The sequence below is a fragment of the Dermacentor albipictus genome, chromosome 2, assembly GCF_038994185.2.
Source record: "Dermacentor albipictus isolate Rhodes 1998 colony chromosome 2, USDA_Dalb.pri_finalv2, whole genome shotgun sequence".
In the NCBI taxonomy this organism is placed as follows: domain Eukaryota; kingdom Metazoa; phylum Arthropoda; class Arachnida; order Ixodida; family Ixodidae; genus Dermacentor; species Dermacentor albipictus.
This window is the reverse complement of record NC_091822.1, coordinates 86,191,966-86,212,038: the sequence shown is the minus strand read 5'-3', so window position 1 is coordinate 86,212,038 and position 20,073 is coordinate 86,191,966. Positions and strand designations below refer to the sequence as shown.

Genomic DNA, 20,073 nt, shown 5'->3' with positions numbered 1-20,073 from the left:
ACGAAAAGTTGGATGATCACTGAGGCAACTGTAATCTGCGGCTCTGTGGGTCGCTTGGTCTTGGTGCCTAACCTCAGTGCTGCAAATGCGCGGTGCAGAAGATGAACTGCCTTGCAACGTTGATTCACCCACTTCGCGGAGGCTACGTGCCACATAAATTACAACGTGGGGGTAGGATCTGCTAGTTTTTGCACTATTTTCGTTGTTCTTTTCTTTTCCATATGGCGAAGTATGCTCGTCAATATTCCGTATTACGTTTAGTTGGAAATGTTCAGTGCTTATATCCCGGAATATTCACGCATACGGCCTCTCATGACCAGTGGTTAGACATGTTATATGCAGGGGCTTGTTTTGCCGCGGCAAAGAAACTCTCTGAGTAGAGCGACTTTTTTGCGTCATATGGGCGTGCTTCAGCTTATATCTTTTAGGCAACTTGACTGCTAATGAATATAACTAGTTCATTCGAATTGCTTTTGAAAGTGTGCTACCAGCGAGTCGCAGCTGAATACATGTTCTTGATTCATGAGGAAGTTACGATTATCTACCACGCCACACCTGTTGTAATGTCTCCACTCAGGGACGTTTTGACGTAGCATAAGTAAGTACACAAAATCATGATAATTACGCAACGTATTACGAGTGAGCCATGTGCCACGTCGCCTTGTATATGTCCTGGTGTGTGCCCTATCTATAAATTTAGCCTGCACGCCAAAGCGGTAATAATAACTACGCACTAAGTACAAGTACTCATCCCAACCTACCAGTTATGATGGCCACTTTTCCTTTTAGGTCCGGCATTATGCGCCAAATTGCACGGGAGCCTTTGGTGTAGCCTAGACTCGGGGACGAAGCGGACACTTAGCACGGCTGGGTCTTGCCACGTAGACTGAAGCGTTTGCGGTGCTTCCCTTTTATCTGCAGCACTATGCTCCTCCCTTATCCTCTTTCCCAGTGTGTTACAGATGTTGACGCCGCCCACCATAGCTTTTTATTCTTCCCTCCTTCAATTTCGAGTTTGTCGACATCGCAGGTGCGTCAGTTAGTTCTGCTCGGAGATTTACCCAGGGAACACAGGCGGTGATTGAGGGCCGCGTGTCAGTGCGTCGATTTCGACTCCGCGCGCACCTATTTTCTGGTTCATATTTTAACAGTTCAGCTGCGCTTTGAAAGCAGCCATGCGTGCACCAACTTGTCAAGAAGAATATTTGCAGGTGCCGATAAGGGCTTTGACAGACACCTGAAAGTTACACCATGGACATTGTCATTTTAAATGCCGGTTTAAACATGAAAATTTTGCATATAGCATAGCGTTTGCGAAGGTATAGTAGACATCGTGCTGCACTCCTCCCTGCATGCCCTGCAAAGACAACAGCAGCACTAAAAAGCTTTGAACCAGGGCAATCCACTGTCAGCCTGAACGATACTTATAACATTGACATTTAGTGACCTTTAAATAACTGAGTTCATTGCAGCCGAAGACCATTCTTTATTTATTCGGGCATGTGTTGAAAATACTAAGTGTCATTATTACGCAGTGATACTATTGTTCATTTCATTTCTTTTGCCCCGTTCTTGTATGTTTAGTGTTCGGACGTGCGAATGCAAATCGTCTGGTGTCCCTCACTCGTCTCGGTCTGTTCGGGGTTTTCGAAGTAAGGAACTCTCTCGATGTCACCCTGGTTGCCATTTTACTAATGCGTTCTATTTATTGTTTTGGCATTTTTGTTTATTCGCTCTTTAATGCCAATTCAGATTTTCAATGTTAATGAGATAGACAGGCTAGAGGCGCATTGGTGCAGCCTCTTTAGTTGGAACCCATTTAATTATCCACACATACCTAGTAGTTAAAAGAGGGCTCTCTGTATTAATACTAAACCGGTCGGCATTAGCAGTTTATTACTGCAAATAAGTTCTGCAGAAGCCCCCCAGGACGAATTTTTCTTCGAGTGCGAAGTTTTCCTTTTGAGAAACCGGTATGAGTTTCCTTTGTAGCTTTGTCCTACAGTTCGGATGGATGCCAATTTTTCCCTTTCATCTAGCAAGGTATTAAGCATGCGGGAAGAAATTTTGCCTAGAAATGGGACATTCTCTGTAGGCGCTGTTTTGTTCCTGTTTCAAATATTGCCTGCTGCACTTAAAAGCGCTGCGATTGCTATTGAGAATATGAGCTAGAGGTGCGTGCCCCTTAAACCCTGTGCAGGGCACAGAGAAGCTGACGAACGGAAGGAAAAAGCTTGTCAGGGATCTCGCAAAGTCGTGGACACAGAAAATGAACCTGCTGAGCCAAAGGGAAACAGGGGCGCTATAACGTAAAACTATTCCAAACATTTCTATTCCAATTCTACAATCAGACCACCGCGATTGGTCAAAAACTTTTTTGGGCCACTGCCACTTTACTTGTCTGTCAGGCGACGTCACGAAAACCGCGATAGCTCCTCATCTGATATGACGTGTGCGCGCTGATTATGCATAATTTAACCGAACAAAACAAAAATAGTTATTTCTGATTCGACGCCTTCTTGCCATTAGCCCTTGGTTATTGGTCAAAAGTTTTCGAGGTGCACTCACTTCACCTGCCTCTTACGCGACGTCACAAAACCGCAACAACTTACTGCGTCAAAGTGACGCGTACGTATTAAAGATGCATTAATATGCCGAAGAAAACTGAATTTTCTTGTGAATAGCCGCAGGCTGCCCCGTTCCGAAAGGAATAAAAGATGGCTGCCACCGATCGCTCCGCCACTGGCTACTCGCCCCTGCCGGAAAGCATGGGATCATTTGCGTGTAATAAAACTTTTTGCGTGGCCGTGTAACGTTTTAGAGAACTTTCCGCACGTTTAAGACCTCATTGTGCCAACTCTTCTTTGCTGAGGATCCGTTTTAGCGTCATTCTTAAGGTTCCGTTGCATGCCGCCGCGATTGTCGACGAGCCACCGCAAGCTAAGTAAGAGAAAGCAGGCCAATCGCCGACGGCGGCACCACCCTCTTCATCTGGTTATCAATATTCAGTACAATGGCTCGGCCCCATCTAATCCCTTTCCACTTGAGCATGCTCCTCGCCTCTTGTGAGCCAATTAGATAAGACAAGCCGCTCAGTGCAGGCAATGTTATTCGTTTTTCAAGCAAACAAAAGTGACCTACTATGAACGAGGGGAGCATTTCATTGGTTTGTTCACACAACCCTGCGGGTGACCGCCCGATGCTTGCGTCGGCGCTTACGCAAATTTGACGTCAGGAGATTGGAATAAAACATATTGGAATAGTTTTAGGTTATGCGGCCCCAGGTCATCATTGTAGTGCGAATGTGAAGCATTTACTCTGCCTGTTTGAGGTTTACGGTGTAATTTATACAGGCCTATAGTGACACATGCATAGATATGCTGTGGTTCTTATAGTTATGTCATAAGAAAATTGATGTTCTGTTCTGCTTTAGCTTCTAGCTTCTTCAAGCTCAGACAGTCAGCTTCTTGAGCAGAGCTGTTGTCTACATATTTGGCCGCCATGGCCATTTCTTCGTTCCACCTGCGTAAGATGCTTGCAAGACTTTGTGTACCTATACTTGAATATATGAAGCGATTATATACCGCTTGACAGTGAATCTTGCGTTCTAGGCGCTGACAAGAGAATTCGGAGGCCCGAGACCCCGCTGAACTTTCATGGAAGGTGCAGGAAAGTGCAGCGCTTCTCCCATCTCCCGCCTGTTCCCTATCCACGTCCCAATTCGTAACTGCGCGGCTTTCTTTTGACGATTGTTTATTTTTAGGCAATCATGTAGATATCTTCCGTGGACGCTGGCGAAAAGGCAAATAAATGCCTGACAAAGTGCAAGCTGCCCATAAGCACACACACTCAGTGAGAATAACAAAGAAACTTAACAGTAAAGAAACTAATCTTTCTGACATCTGAGGTTTCGTTTAAGTTGTCACACCTTTCACTTGTCAAATCTTGGAATTGGCTAAAAACTTCTTATAGTACTGTTGATGCGGGCGTTCTCCGCTTTATATTAACAAATATTGTCGCGTAATTTATACGAATGCTGATAATAGAAGAAAAAAACAAGACCAGCAAACTAACGCTCATTTCTTACTGCATGGAAAGCTCTTGTTATAAATCAATATTTTACTGCGAAAATTCACAATGCTTCCATCATTGCTCTGCAAGCTTTTACAGCGAAGCTATTATGTGGACTAGAATCGCTTGAAAGCGTCATATGCACCAATTAACGTTAACATGATACAGCTAGATAATTCATAGATGCAGATGCATACATCTGTGTTCTACGTCCCATGTTCGCGTACAAACCTGCACGGTTATCCTCTCCTTTTAACGACAGCAACCAGCTGTTGCATCATCTTTCAAAACCGCGATTTCCATCTATTGTATAGAAATCTACTCCTATTTGTAACGCCCTAGGTGACATTAAAAGTATTGAAATAAATAAATAAACGAATAACTAAATAAAGGACGGAAAGAAGTTAATCCATCCTTGCAGTTTCATATTGCTATCGCGATCTTTACGCAAACAAAACGCCGACGGCAGACGAAGCTGAAGCGACGCGGCTAATCAGTACGAGCGCGTCACAGAGTCACAGTCACAGTCACAGAACTCAGACAAACTTTCATAATAAAAAAAAAATGCGACCACGTGCGAACGAGCTAATCAGCACACACGTTGCGTCGTTACAGAGCTCAGACGTGAAGCTGACCTTAACACCATACCAGCATGCAACCGTGCACATGTAAATAAGCAGAAGGCTAACATGTCGCCCAAAGATGTCGTTATTACAACCACGTGCACGACATTGCCAAAAACAACACGAGCCCTAAAGGCATGCGTGGTTAACTTTAGAAGCTCGACGAGGCATCACGTGCATAAAGTTCCCCGATCACGATTCAAACGATAATAAATGTTCTGCTATTCCGAAGGTACGCATCTTGCGATTAACTTTGCCAATAGTGGTTGCGTAAACAAAACGCCTAGAGCACACGTATCGAAGTCTAAGCGACACGGTTATCACTGTGACCGCGTGAAAGAAACAGTCAACTGAGAAAAGGTTTCACTGTTACATACTAAAACATACGGCCACGTGCGAACGCGCAATTAAGTCAGCGCAAACGTTTCGATCGCCAAGCACAGGTGATGAGTAAGCTCCACTTTATGTGACCAGCGTTCTAGAATCCGATTCCGTCTAAGTAAGCAGAAGTCTAACAAGCCACCCAAATGTTTCCTTATTCCAGAAAACGTGCGTGGCACTGTTTGGCAAGAAAAATATAGCAGCCCTAAAGACAGATGTGCTAAAGTTAAGCAGCGTGGCCAGCTATAATGTGCAGCAAGTGCCCTGACTGTAATATACACGCCTATAAACGTTGAGCTATTCCAACCGTATGAAGGTGTGCGGTTGCTCTGGAAATTGTGGTTACATAAACAAAACCTAAACAAAGCTCAAGCAAGGCAATTGCGGGAACAGTTATAATGACTAATGTTTTCATTATTATTGGCCACTGTTGAGGAAAGACACAACGATAACTCTCGCGGACTTATCTTGTGGACTACGTGGCAGGAGTTAGTGGTTCTAATGTTCCGGATTCAGAAATTTCTTTTTCGCGGATCTCAACCCTGCACAGCAACAATATAGGACAGAGTAAGCGCGGAAGCTTCCAGAAAAGCAGTACGATGCCACCAAACGCAGCCTGCAGGAGCACAGCGTATGGTCAATCACCGATTAATGTTACCGTTGCCTCATGCCGTGGGGATAGCCAATACCTTGCATTCGATTACGCGCAAACACGACGACACGCTAGTCGAAAATATTACAGGGCTACTAATAGAAAATGGAAAAACATTGACGCCATGAACTGTCACCCCTTGATAGGCCTCGAGACGTACAAGCGCTTCGGAGATGGACGTCGAAAGCGCGCGATGAAAACGTTCACCTGGAACTTACAAACGTTCACGCTGGAACTAATAAGCGCATGACGCACCCACCACATTTTGAGAAAACGAGCGAATGGAGCGTGTGAGCGCGGGGCGCACCATCCCACCAACCGTCAAGCATTCCGAGCCTACGGAGAAGGCCAAAGAGATCCAATAAAACAGCAGCGTTAAGCCATATGACCGACTACGCGCAAAGCAGCCGAAAGCGTCCATGCAGTGAGCGGCTCAGAACGGTTCAGTTCACTGAAATGAACCGGTTCATCTGAACAACTCACCGGTTCACTTAAACCTGTAACCTGTGTTATACCCCATCACACTGGGAGTTTTAATATCATTCGAATCGAATGGCATTCAACGAAACGAATGTCATTCGCTCGCGGAGGTGCTACTCTCGAAAAATTAATGTCATTCGGTGGCGATATCAATGGCGATCACTCCGAAAAAAAAAACTGGCAACTAAATTAGAACACGGTAGGTATAAAGTGCTTGCATAAGCAATCCATATATTTGAACATATTTTTGGGATGTCACTTCACCGAAAAAAAATTGCAATTATTGCTTATAAAACAAGTTGTTCTATTTCAGACTATGTGACCACTATAAGCCAAAACAAGGCGTAGCCACCTGAGTAGCCGATAAATTGAAAACAAACAAAATGGCTGACATGGCGACGCTGGACGACGATGCTAAGTTGCAGGAGGTGAAGCGATTAGTTCCTGCGTACTTTGCATTACGAGCACGGCGTAATAATCAGAGGAAGCGATTAGACGTTCTATGGCCGACGAGCAGACTGGCAGCGGCATGGGAGGCGGCCAGACGCTGCTGAGCTGGAGAGTAACAACATTTTGCGAGAACCTGCCGCACAGATTTTGTCTCTTTAAAGTAAAAAGTCGATTAAAACACGCAAACGTTATTATTTTGATAAGAGTACGGTTTTCAATTTCCAAATGCTCTGTCCTGTTTTGCTTTGTTTCTGGGGTTGAGAGTGCACATTCGCTCCCAGTGCGAAGCCGAATGAGTTTCTCGAACTCATTTGATTGCGGAAGTCATTCGGTGCTAATGGCATTAAATATTGCTGGGTAGCAACGGAATAATCTCATTCGATGCCAATGCCATTCCGTTCGAATGACATTAAAACGCCCAGTGTGACAGGGGTATTATGCAGTACGGCGCCTACGAGCTGTCTCGTTTCCTTTAGTGTTTATGCCAACTCATCCTGCCTGCTGCGCGTGCGTTTCGTTTTTATTTTCTTGAGCGCACGCGCGATACTGCCGATCATTCCATCATGAGCGAGGACACAAAAAAATTCAGGTCGGTGACAACAGATCACTGGCCTCGTTTTATTGACGTGCTAATGACACACGCTCAGAAAAGGACTACACTGATGACTACACGAACTGCACAAATGAAGACCAGGACGTAAACTGTACGCTCCCCTGTTGCCTTTTAAAGGCACGGAAGACGCAGTCTTCGACGTATTCTTGCACCAGCGCACGATGGGCGAGAGTCGTGAGACATCGTTCGAACAGCAGCAGGCAACGAACGGCGCCACGTTTTGCCAATTTGTTTGCATCGGGTGCCTCACTACTGGCCCTGAGATCGAGCGGAGTCGCCGCCTGTCGGACACTGGTCGAAGCCCGATAGCGTGGATGGTGCGTCGCATCGTCTGGCAGTCGCTACTTCTTAACATGTGAGCGTGCGGCGCACATATCCTTTAAATTTTGTTTGTTCCGTAGTTGTAGCGCAGTCATAAATGGCGGTATTGCATTTTTTGACACTGTAGAGGCTCATTTGGCTTTGCACTGCAGTGTTTGCGCTGCTATGATATCAGTGACCGCACGCGTCGAGCGCGCGATGTGTGGTCATCGCGCCCTCCATTAATCACGGTCATTAAAATTTTATGGTTCTATTGTGGCTAAAGAATTTCTCAAAGAGCATTTGGCGTGAAATTAAGTGGTCGCTGCGATACTTGAACGCAGCGCTTTAGCGATTCCTTGTAGCGATGCCTTGATCATTCCGAAATGTTTGTGATATCACGAAATATCAACGAGGTTGTGAGATATCTTTCAGCAGTAGGAAGGGAAATATCAAGGGCTTATACGATGCCGCTGGATACAATTGATCTTAGGCGTATAATTGCATGACTGTGATTTCGGTTAGCAGTTGCGCAACCATTCTTAGTTGTTTGTGAGGTGCCCTTTTATCATGTAGAAGTGCCACTACGCAGAAATAACTTTGCCTGGCAAGTCAATTTTCGCGCTTTGGTACCTTTAGTATCTGCTACAAAAGAGAAGAAGAAAGAAACTTCTGCATGGAGAACATATTACGGGGATAGTAGGTTCATAGCTTCCAAATATGAAGTGCCAATAGAGGCAGCACACCAATGAAGAAACAGCAATGACAAGGTGCGCTTGTCATGTCATTGTTGTTTCTTCATCGGAGTGCTGTCTCTGTTGGCACTTATTTTGAAAAGTATTGCAAGATGATCAATTGTAACATTGCAGTCATCAGATACAGGACGTCGAAAAGCTGAATTACTGGCGGCTAACAGAATGGGCTCTTTACCGTGGTGTTGTTAGCTTTACGGGAGGTAGCAAACGTTATTTCCACAAATATGAGAACACAGTATGGTTGGCTCCTAAACTAACGTAAAACTATTCGCACCGTTTTCATGAACGCGAGGGTACGTGAATGGGGCCCTCGCACCATTCTCATGCTTCCATGTTACGCAAGACACCATGGTGATAGGAAAACACGCGTCCCCGCAGGGGCGTCTGCCTAAGCAGGCGTTTGGTGTGTTGCGATACCACGTACCTGCGCACACGAGGGTTGGACCCTCCCGCGTGTAGCCGTGCGAGCCTAAGCCGTGTCTGGGGAAATGGGAATACTGGGGGTTGGGTCGATGCAGGGTGTTTCGACCTTCAATGCCCCCCGGCGGAGGCAAACTCACCTGTTCGGCCTCTTCTTCACATTGAGGGTACCTACAGACTGACCTAGTTGGAGGAAATCGGCAGTCGTCTTTTCCTGTCTCCCTCCTTAGTTATAACCTTTTAAACCAGCCGCCACCGACATCACCAGCACGTGTCGTCACTGCACTAACCCTTTAAAACTAACATGCCATGGATGACAAGGCCACCTTTGATGAAGATAGGTCCTCCTATCGAAACATTGGCCAGCCTTTCTGAGGCACCTTATCCCTGTTTACAAACTTTATACCACAGTGTACCATTCTATCTGTCAGCCCCTTTCTTGATTTTGGACCTTCAGTAATAGGGAATTGCTGGACAGGTGGATCAGCGCAACGAGAATTTTATTGGTGAATGTAAAAGGAAGTCATGGAATCTGTTCATTCCACTTTGAAGCATCATGCTTCTATATGGCCCATAAAAGCAAGAAATTCAAGCATGATGCTGTGCAGAGTGTTTCTGTGCCAGGAAGCAATCAACAGGTGAGTACCTAGTACGGATGAAATCGAGTGCAGGAACTCACAGTATTATTGTTATTATTATTATTATTATTATTGTATTAAAAGCCTGGGCTTTTATTAACAGCGCAATATTTTCTATACTTCCATGCATGACATTTCATGTGACATATCTCTTCTGGTCACAAATTTGTGCTGCGAATCCATTTGAATGATCGACTCCGGGATTGTGGCATCGTTCACTTACAATTTTTGCTGAGTCTTTTACGTATGTATCTACGAACTGGAGATATGCACATCAGACCCCTGCGGGCATTTTCGAAGTTCGAGTTTTTTTAGATAACATGCACATACGTAAAACTGGCATAATCTCAAATACCACTCAGCAGCTGGCTGGGATACAAATTTTTGTTGCGTAGACTCACAGGTAAAAATAGATCCTGTGGGCAGTTTTAGCTCCTTTTCCTTAAATCAGTGTCTAAAGGGGTATGCGCAATAAGTTTTTTGACGCGCACTGATAATTTTGCTGTAAACGGAAGATGACCCATCACAATGGCATCCATATGGTCTTTCATATGTGTTGTACGTCATACTAAAATGTGCTTTAATTTATCAACTGGGATGAGTTATGTTGTGGCTCATTCAGCCTAACCGCAGTGCAAGCTACATGCACCAATCTTCTGTTGTATATTTGACAATATTCAGTAAAATATGTTTCCCTGTTGTTATGGAGTTGATATGCAATGACAAGTCCTTCTGTATGCTCCAAAGGTAGACTTTAAGCTCTAAATTAAAGACGACATTTCTAGTAAAAAACAACAAGCAAATGCGGTGAGTGCGCAGTTTCAGAAGTGCACGGTGCAGAAATTGTGAGGTGTCAAATGATTTTGGTAAAAAAAAGAACGGTATTTCAAAATGCAAGAATCTGTAGTGGTGGTCAAGCAAGTCTACCTAGGCAGACTACACCTAGATAATGCGAGTGTTGCAAGGGCGCACAGTTGGTCAGGAAATCTGTTGTTTTTCTGCAAAATGAAAGCTGATGTGTCATGGCATGGAGTCACATAAGCATCATGAGACTGCTACATCGCAAGTTGAGAAACAAACCAAAACATAAGCCGCGCATAAAAAATAGAATTTGATGATGCTATGTCCACACTGGGGTCAATAAAAAATGGATCCCATCTAATGTATACACATGAGACACCTTTTGAAACAATATAAAAAAAATTAAATTTAAATCTATGGCATTTGCGGCATGGATGAGGGAGGCCTTGCACCCGTACAGTAGTTACCACCGCACTTAACAAATAGAAAGCATCCACGATGACAAGCATAATTCTTTATATTTTTAGCTATCAGTTCAAGTGCCTCCACCAAGTGTTACAATGCTGCACGCAGCCATACCAAGGATCTCGCAGCAGCACCTGCAGGTGAAAGGCAAAATAATTTAAAGTGCTGGTGTATTTCCCAAAACCGTTATTCAAAAACATTGCAAGAAGCAGACATGAGAAGTGCACTTATTTCCACAGTTCCCCGTTTGAATGCTGTTTTATTCTTGATTAGACGATGCTTACACCTAGATAAAGCAGCTCCCTCATCCACACTCCGCAAGCCAAGATGCCGTGGAGGCACATGCAAGTACGATGTAAGAAGCAATGGCATTAGTTTTGAACATTCACTTAATTTCTTCTCTTAGGCTTAGGCGGCCAGCACACCTCAAACAGCCACCTTGACTGCGGGTGCGTCGCCCATGTCGCCAAAGAAGCTTTTGAGGGTAAGCCATAGGGAACGAAAACCGCCGCTTCTCTGTGTAAACGATGCTCTTTCTCTGAGATGACTCCTACATCTCGCCACGGCAGCTCCCCTGTGCAGACTCCACCAACAAAGACACCGTGGAGGCAGATGCAGGTAAGAGGCAAGAATCAATTGTACTGGTGCTGAGAGTACTCGCTTTTATTTTTGAGATCTTTTACGCTGTAATTATAGGTGAGAATTTCAGAGAGGAGCCTGCAGATTAGCTACTGTTAAGAATACTTCAGCTTTATGCAGTACACTCACTACAACATGCTCTCTGCTTTTCCAGTATTTACTTCTGCAGCAACAATTTAGCTTGTAGTATTACTTGGAGTAAAAAAAAGTTAGATGCGCTACATCCCAGTTGCACCGATACCTACGCAAGGGAAACCTCTCTTATTGCAGGCAGCAGCATCTTTTTGGCACATCAGAGGCAGTGATGATCATATCAATTCCACTTTGCAGTCTCCAAGGACAAAGCTTCTGGATACAGAAAGACACTGTCGAAAGAAGACGGAAGCTGAAACGAACAAAATATAACGTTCGAAAAGAGAGAGAAAGTAGTAACGCCTAAAGGACTTACCAGTGAGATGAAGGAAAAGCAGCTGATCTCTCCTGAAGGGGAGCTCGTACTGGAATCATTTGGTGAGCTAGCGACGGAGCTAATTAAAGTTATAGCACCAACGTCAGCCGAGCATGAGGGCGAACGCGCTAGAGTAAAAAGCTTCGCAAGTTAGCAACAACATTGTAGAACAATTCACCCAGCACCTACAATTGCGTCTCCAGCATATTCTGTATTCCCGACAAAGAAACAATCCGTACCTCGCTGAGAGTAGTTGATGTTTGGCCAGAGTTTACCCACGAAGCCTTCGAACACCTGAAAAAAATTCTTAATGGAAAAAGCTGGAAGAGACAAACTCTGCTGTCTGATGGCAAGAGCATGAAAAATTGATGTTTACACCGCAAGCAGCTGGCTGATAGGCTACGTCGACTTGGGCAATGGCCAGACCCCAATTGAAACAGATGACACAAGCGTAGCAGGAGACGCACTTGCTTCAATGACAGCAGGTGTTGCTTTCCCATAGAAATTACCATTTGCGTAGTTTATGAATAAAATATTCAGTGGATAAATGCTAAAGACCGTTATTAAGGAGACCATTGTTCAGCTCACCGAGTATTCACCCGATCCAGTGGACATCTTATGTGATGCCCTTGCAGAAAATGTTGCAATGGCAAAATTGCTGGGATGCCGTGTTCATGAGACCAGCAGAAACTTCTTCGAGAGATCCTTCAGATACACTGTGGAACCGTCAAAAGAAGTGTCAGTTTTATTTGATGCAGCACATGGCCTGAAACTGCTCAGAAATCTTATTGGAGACAAAGTTCATCGATGTGCCAAATACGGTTCAAGTTCCTCGATGTGCCAATTGTGCCAAATAATATATCTCGTGAACTATTGTGCAGTCTAGGATATGAATTCTATTTTATAGAAAAGTGAACGGCACTACATTGAAAACATTCAGGACTTTCAAGAAGCTGGAGGTCTTCGGGTAGCTAACGAGCTCAGAAGGGCTCATATTGAGCGTTATCAGCAGAAAATGAAAGTCCGACTGGCTGCATAAACATTCAGTTTGTCAATCACAGAAGCCAGGAGCTGACACGGCACCTGAACTTACAACAGTTTAGGGTGTGTGGTGGAACATCAAAGTTTTTTGCTGATGTCGATCGGTAAGTCATAATAGAAAGCTACGCTACATTTAAGTAACAACCAGCCTTTTCCAGATAATTTGAAATCCTGAACTCCTAGATGCCAAGAGCATTCGAGTTCAAAGCTCTACTCTGAGCAACAACTATTCAGCACCAGAAAAACATTATGCTACATTTTCCGACCAATCTGATGTCCTTGCGACTGTCACCTGGAGACCTAGCCTGCACGCCTAGGAAACGTATGTCAATAGACAGTTTGGCATTCACCTTAAAGAATGTAGCTGATCTTACAGACAGGCTTTTAAAGTAAGCAGAGTTGTAGGTAACTGCGGAACTTCCACTTTTCCGTGAAGTAAATGGTCAGTGCGGAATGAGACAAATATTAAGTGAAATGCCACAAATCTACACTATAAATGCAGCAAGAATAAAGCACAGATAACTAAATTTGGCTGCTCAAGTTATTGCACTTGGTTGTGCCACACCTGAAGTCTTAGCATTGATATGGTGCACCAGTTAAACAATTTGTTAGGGATGGAAAATCGATGAATTAACCTTCCAATTAATCTATTAATTCTTTAGCGACTAGTGTTTAATCGCATTTAATCAGTCGAGCTCAGATACCAAAATCAGGCGAGCGCCGCCATGACATCCTCACTTCTCCGGCACAGCAGCAAGGAAGGAAACGACATCCGACTGGACCCACACACGCATGCTGCATTTGCGGCAAAAATCTGTTGAAATTTTTTGTAGTATTTCTGTCGATGTGACCTAGCACACGTGCATGTACAGCATCTTTTCTCAGAAAGAAAGGCTGGCGTGTCCCGGCAATATCAATGCCTTGCAGGGGCATTTTCTCCGCAGCTGGTATGACTGCTAATCCTTGTGTCAATAAAAACCGTACATTCATTCATGCATTCATGACTGGTAATAAGTAGAGCAATTTTCAATGCCAGAAAATCTTAAGAAGCTTAGTTACTTTGCAGCCAGACCTGTAGTGACGTTTGCGTTATAGCTGCCTGAATGTCTATTTGTATATAGTGTCGTTCAAGTAATAACAAAAGCAAATCTTCGCTTACATAGCACATACTCTTTATTGAAAGTGTTTGTAGCATGACAAATCAGCAGGTTTGACTTTTTTCGCTTGTGTAGGCAAATCCACACAGCCTATGAACCTGTTCATCAATTACCAGGTACAGATCAAACAGCGTAAAATTTTAGTCACCACCCAACACTAATGTATGTGTTGCGGCTTTCTTACTTATTACTTAACTTTATATGCTCACCCCACATGACAGATTAGTCATACAGCTAGCCCTTCATCACTGGCATTGGCTGCGTAAGAAAAGCAAAGGAAACGAAATTACAGGAAAAGAATAGCTGCGGGATATAGCCCCTGATGTGTGCTGAAGCATAAGTTATAATTTGAAGAATAAATACTTTCATAAAGTATAGGACCCCCATGTCAACTGTGGCAATTCAGTACCAACGGAAATGAGGTTATTTCGATGTGTAATAAAATTGTGATATTCTAATTCTTACTGCCACATTTGCACATACCGCCTCAGCCAAGATCACAAAGAAATGTTTTAAGTTGCGTGCGCCATCGAGGACGGTGGAACAGCAATCCTGCCATGCAGTTTCGGTAAGCTATAGGCAGCCTCCTCGTTCAAGCTGATGTAACACTAGTGAAAACTGGAGATGTCACTCCTGACCTAGAGGGCTTCATGTCAGTGCCACATCAGAGGATGCAGCGGAGCCAGCACGGGAAGAGTGACTAATCCCCTTCACCAGAGGCATCTATTATTCTTGAGGTAGCTGACAATGACTATGCAAAGCTCAGCTATGGCCTCACAAATTTCAATATTGGGGTGCAGTACATTGGAGGCTTCATTGTCAGTTGAGTGGCAAAACGCGTAACATGCTCTTTTTGCACTGACATACTGGTCAAGGATCACATCACTAGTGTACTGATTTTCATTACAAATATTCAGGGACTCATCATGCCATCTGCTCTGGTGCACCATGTCCTTCACACTGCTGAGAATGCCTTTCGTTATAAGTTGGCCAATGTTAGAAAAATGACAATGCAACGAATGGTCCTACTATCGCTCCGCCCGTTGTGTGAGGCATGAAAAGACCTTCTCAAGCCTTGAACACTATAGAGGCAACTCTGTGCATGTAACTGGATTGATTAAGCTCATGCGAATACGTACTTTATGCTTCACCTCAGAGAGCAGGTGAAAAGGTGACAGGACACTCAAGGCATATTTATGCGCGAGCACTCCTCACAAAGCAAATACTGTTCCAGCACCAGTAGTTACTATGCTCACATGCTACTATTAGTAATTTTAATGCAACTATAATCCGTTTTATACACAGCAGGTAACGTGGAAGTGGAACAAGTAGGGCAGTCAGGGAAGTTTTGCGCTGCATGTTTCAAGTGCAGTAGCTCTAGATCTGCAATATTTTTCAAAAAACATTCTTTTTCACTTATTAGAGCTGCCACCGGCAGGCTCAAGTTTAAGCCAAATTACGTATCATTTGTGCACCTTTGCCCTTCCAGTTCGTGGCATACTGTATGTTTTGGCCGTGAGTGAAGTTTCTTTTGCCGCTGGTCTCAGAAATGCGTCACTGTGCTCATTAGGTGGTAATTAGGCTCAGATATTAGACTCTTTTCTTATACTACTACTACTACTACTACTACTACTACTACTACTACTACTACTACTACTACTACTAATAATAATAATAATAATAATGATATTAATAATAGTATTAATACCTCTTATTTCACTGCCTCCGAGACCTAATTTTACACTGAATTGCATGGCACGTACCTAACATCTTTTTTCCATTATGTGGTGTAATTTTAGGTTTCAATGGGAACTGCGAATGAAGTGTTCCTGTAGCCTTCATAGCGTTTACTTCTAGGTATAAAATGGAGTATGCACAAAATGAGTATGCAAGTGAGTAGACAATTCAAGCAGCACAAAATGTATTCATGTACGAATGTGACACTCGTACGAACGCTCTATTTCAGGTTATGACATCTCCAAATGCGGAGAGCCTGTGTATGCATCAAAGTATACGAGCAATGTTAGTGAGAAATGATTTTAAGTAATAGTGTAGGCAAATAGTGACCAAGTGATAATATGTGAGCTCTTAAATCTATAATCATGAACGTAGACTGACTACCTTGCTCGGCTCCTTAAGATACTTATTTACTAGAACGGATAATGCAGCTAAAGGGAAACAAAAATTGAAGTTGCCAGAATTTCTAATGTGTAATTTAAAAAGTAGCTTTTTATCGCTACTGCACCTTTTTTAGAGCATTACATTCTTCATTGAAACACTTGGCTTATGACAATTTAATGGTTACTGCTGGATTTATGGTGAGTAACAGTGCGAAAATGCAAAACAATAACATTAAGCAGCAACGTGAACCAAGGTCTGTAAATATGTGTGTGAAAAAAATATATATACCATGAAAGTGGGAGAAAGCACCAATGTGTAATTTTAAGATAACTTGCATTGACTTCATGAGTTAGAATCCACAAATTTCTTTTAGAAAAGGGGATAGAAGAACCTGAAGTTGCATTTGCAGAGAGAAAAGTACTGTAGTTGTAGCATACAAAAGTACAATATGAGCATCATATTTTTCAAACATGTTGTTTTGTGTTATATAATTTAATTGTGCCTTATTTTATACACATGTGTGCTTTATGCGAGTTACTAGCACAACCTTCGACGTGATTCTTAGAACGCCGCTCTCACATTCGTAACCACTTTGCTCTGATTCAGGTTTTCTGACTGTACAGGGAACAAAAAGCTGAGTTTGCAATTTAGAAAAAAGCAGCAAGAACGGATACTCACTCGGATATCCCATATCATTTACAAAATTCTGTGGTCTGTGCACTTTTAGGGAAGTATGAAGACAACAGCATCGCAAACACATAATATTACTGAAGACCTTTAAGAAATGCAAAGCGTCCATGCTGAAAGTTGAGCTTCTGAGTCCTGTAACATCAAAAACGCTATAGTGCATAAGTCGCGGACGCAGAAGGGAAGTGTACCACCCGGCATTATACCAATAAAAAAGATATGGTTTTATTTTTAGCAATCATTTTTCTTCTCACCTGGTTCGTGCTGTCGCCTGTACAAGTATGACCTCTTTCAGGAGCCCTGCTGTTGAGAAAACGTGGGCTTCAACTGCTTCCTACATTGTCAGTATAACATGGGAAAGCTATGCATGTAGATGTGCAGTGACAATGATGGGGATGATTACAGCAAGTGTGCCGTCTCAAAAGTAGCTGGCATTATTGTTGCCCTCTCACAGCCTATTGTATACGCACCTGCTCATCAGCCAAAATGTACTTCTCGTAAGCTAAGGAACTCCGATAAGATGCACCTTCCGCACAGGCAACAGCTGGCTCGTGTTCGCTCATACCAAAAAGGATAGGTGGTGCAGCAAGCAACCGAGTGAAGAAATACGACAACGTGTTCCTTTTTGCCCAATTCTGTGCCTTGCCCTTATGTCCTGGAACGTTTTCTAAGTACAAGGCATACAATTTGCTTTTCTAGGCGATGTAATATGTGCCATTTAAATTACCCCCTAATGGGCTAATAACCATTCTTGAAGCATTGAAATGGCCTTGCTGGTCTGCGTGGTCGACTGACTCCAGTCACAAGAATTAAAACAGTATCTTTTAGCTTGGGAAATATTGGCGCAGCTGTTATACAAAGGAAATATGGCCATGAAAACATTATGTAAACGAAATCTTTTGAAAGGGCGTTTAGTGAAGCTCGTTCTAGGGATCGCATGTAGCTCTTAACGGCTAGTCCTAGCTCTTCCATCAGCAGCTCGAGCTCGGGTCTCGCGCCACAGCGGTGGCTGCTCGCACAGTGCTACATGCATATTCCCCACTACAATTGCCCCCGCGGCGAAGAGAAGCCATACTGGCGACCTATGGTGATGACACGATGAGGGATCGTGGGACGGCTTCAGGCGGCTTACGTGAACCGTCTCGCAGCTACTTCGCAGCTTGTCCGAAAATGGCGTCACTGGTTCAACCACCACATAATTCACAGGCGATGTACACTCGACGATCCGGTAAGGACCTTCATATATCGGAGCACGCTTTGGGCTAAGGACTGGAAGTTAGAAGTGCAGCCGAAGCCAGACGAGAGAGTGCACAGCGAAGGACTGTGTGCGGTAATCGCTGTCGTGGCAAACGTTTTGGATGCCTTTGGTATACGACGTGAATGAGGGAGCCAGTCAACGGCACTCTTCAGCATGGCAAACAACTTCGGAAAGAGGGATGAATCCAGAGGCATCCGGATGACATGGTAATACGGTGTCTAGGGTAGAGGATGGTTCACGTCTATAAAGCAGAAAAAAATGGTGAGAAACTTGTGCTAGCCTGAGTGGTGGTTTTATACGCGTACGTCAAAAAAGGGAGGACGTCGTCCTAATTGGAATGATCAGAAGCAACATACATAGTGAGCATGTCACCAAGAGTGCGGTTCAATCCTTCCGTTAGACCGTTAGTGCGTGAGTGATGCGCCGTAGTGGTGCGGTGATTAGTGCGGCACGCGGCGAGTAGCTAGTTCATAACTTCGGACAGGAAGACACGGCCTCGGTCGTGGAGCAATCCTCGCGGCGCGCCGTGCGGTAAGATGAATATGGCGATGTCGCGAGCAGCAGCCGAAGCAAGTTCAGCACTAACGGCGTATCTTGTTAGATGGTCTACTGAGAAAATTATCCAACGATTTCCAGTAGCAGTTCATGGAAGAGGCCCATAAAATTTAACGCCAACCCGGCCAAAACGACGTGCAGGACACCGTAAAGGCTTCAGAGGGCCTGTCGTATGAGGAGATGTCTTGCGTCGCAGACAGGCTGCACATGACCGAATGTATTTGCGGACATAAGAATGCATGCTGCACTAGTAGTACTGCTGGCTTTCAGGACGCCAGAATGAGGTTGTCGTGAGTCGGCGTAGAAATACGTGCATATGTCAGAACGCAAATGGCGATGGATGACTAGCAGCGATTTGCGAGCGTCTGGCTGATAGTTTCGGCGGTACAAGATAGCGTCCAGTAGAACGAAATGAATGGCTTGGTGACGAAAGGTTCGAAAGCATGTAGCTGTTGAAGAACTGGTGGTAATGTCAATAACAGATGCAATCCCCGGATCGTTTCTCTTTTCAGACGACATGTCAGTAACAGCAAGCGCATACCAACCGGGTACTTCGTGGATGAGGGTGGCGTTTCGTCGGATCGTATGGGTGGTCGGCATATCGCATCTGCGTCAGAATGTTGACGCCCGGAGGGATAGATGACGCAAATGTCAAATTCTTGGAGCCGAAGAGCCAAATGTTCAAGACGACCCGATGGATCTTTCAGTGACGCAAGCCAACACAGCGCGTGGTGGTCTTTCACAAAGTCGAACGGATGGCCATACAAGTAAGGACCAAATTTAAGGCACAAAATATAAACAAACATTCTTTTTCCCTGGCAAAATAATTGGTTTCTGCCTTCGTGAGGGCACGACTCGCATATGCAACCACATATTCCGGAAAGCCAGGCTTGCGTTGCGCAGGGACGGCTCCAAGACCAACGCCACTGGCGTCCGTAGGAATTTCGGTCGGTGCACTGGGGTAGTACTGGCGTAGAACAGGCGGTGAGGTAAGCAGACGCCACAATGTCGCATGCTGGACACAATGTCGCAGGCTGGAGTGCACTCGCGAAGGTCAGCAGGGCCAGTCAGGAGCTTCGTCGGGGGTGCGATGATGCAGGCAAAATTGCACACAAAGCCACAAAAATAAGAGTAAAAACCGACAACACCTCAGAGCTCTTTCACTGTAGCTGGCCGCCGAAATTCTGCGACAGCAGGAAGCTTGCCAGGGTAGGTAAGGACGCTCTCTTTGGAAACAACGACGACAAGTATCGTCAGCTTGCAGGCTCCGAAGCGGCACATCTTCAATTTAAGTTGAGGGCCGGTGGTGGCAAGGCAAGTAAGAACTTCGTGTAGACGAGAAAGGTGAGTGGTGAAACCAGTGGAGAAAACTACCACGCCGTCTAAATAACAGAACGCGTCTTCCCTTTGAGGCCTCGCAGAATACTGTCCATAATCCTTCTGAATGTCGCGGGCGCATTATATAGGCTGCATGGCATTATCCTACACTCATGCAGGTCGTCCGGCTTAGTGAAGCTG

General features: G+C 44.4%; 1 protein-coding gene across 2 annotated transcripts in view; it reads left to right on the top strand.

The window, feature by feature from the left end:
* LOC135900994 (meso-2,3-butanediol dehydrogenase-like) overlaps positions 1 to 20,073 on the top strand; it is a 387,488-nt gene that overhangs the window by 241,246 nt on the left and 126,169 nt on the right. For both annotated transcript variants that reach the window (XM_065430620.2, XM_070533722.1), the window contains 2 exons: positions 11,056 to 11,133; positions 11,219 to 11,267. In XM_065430620.2, coding sequence (XP_065286692.2) covers positions 11,110 to 11,133; positions 11,219 to 11,267 — 73 coding nt within the window. In that variant the 5' untranslated portion in view covers positions 11,056 to 11,109. The remainder of the gene's footprint in view (positions 1 to 11,055; positions 11,134 to 11,218; positions 11,268 to 20,073) is intronic.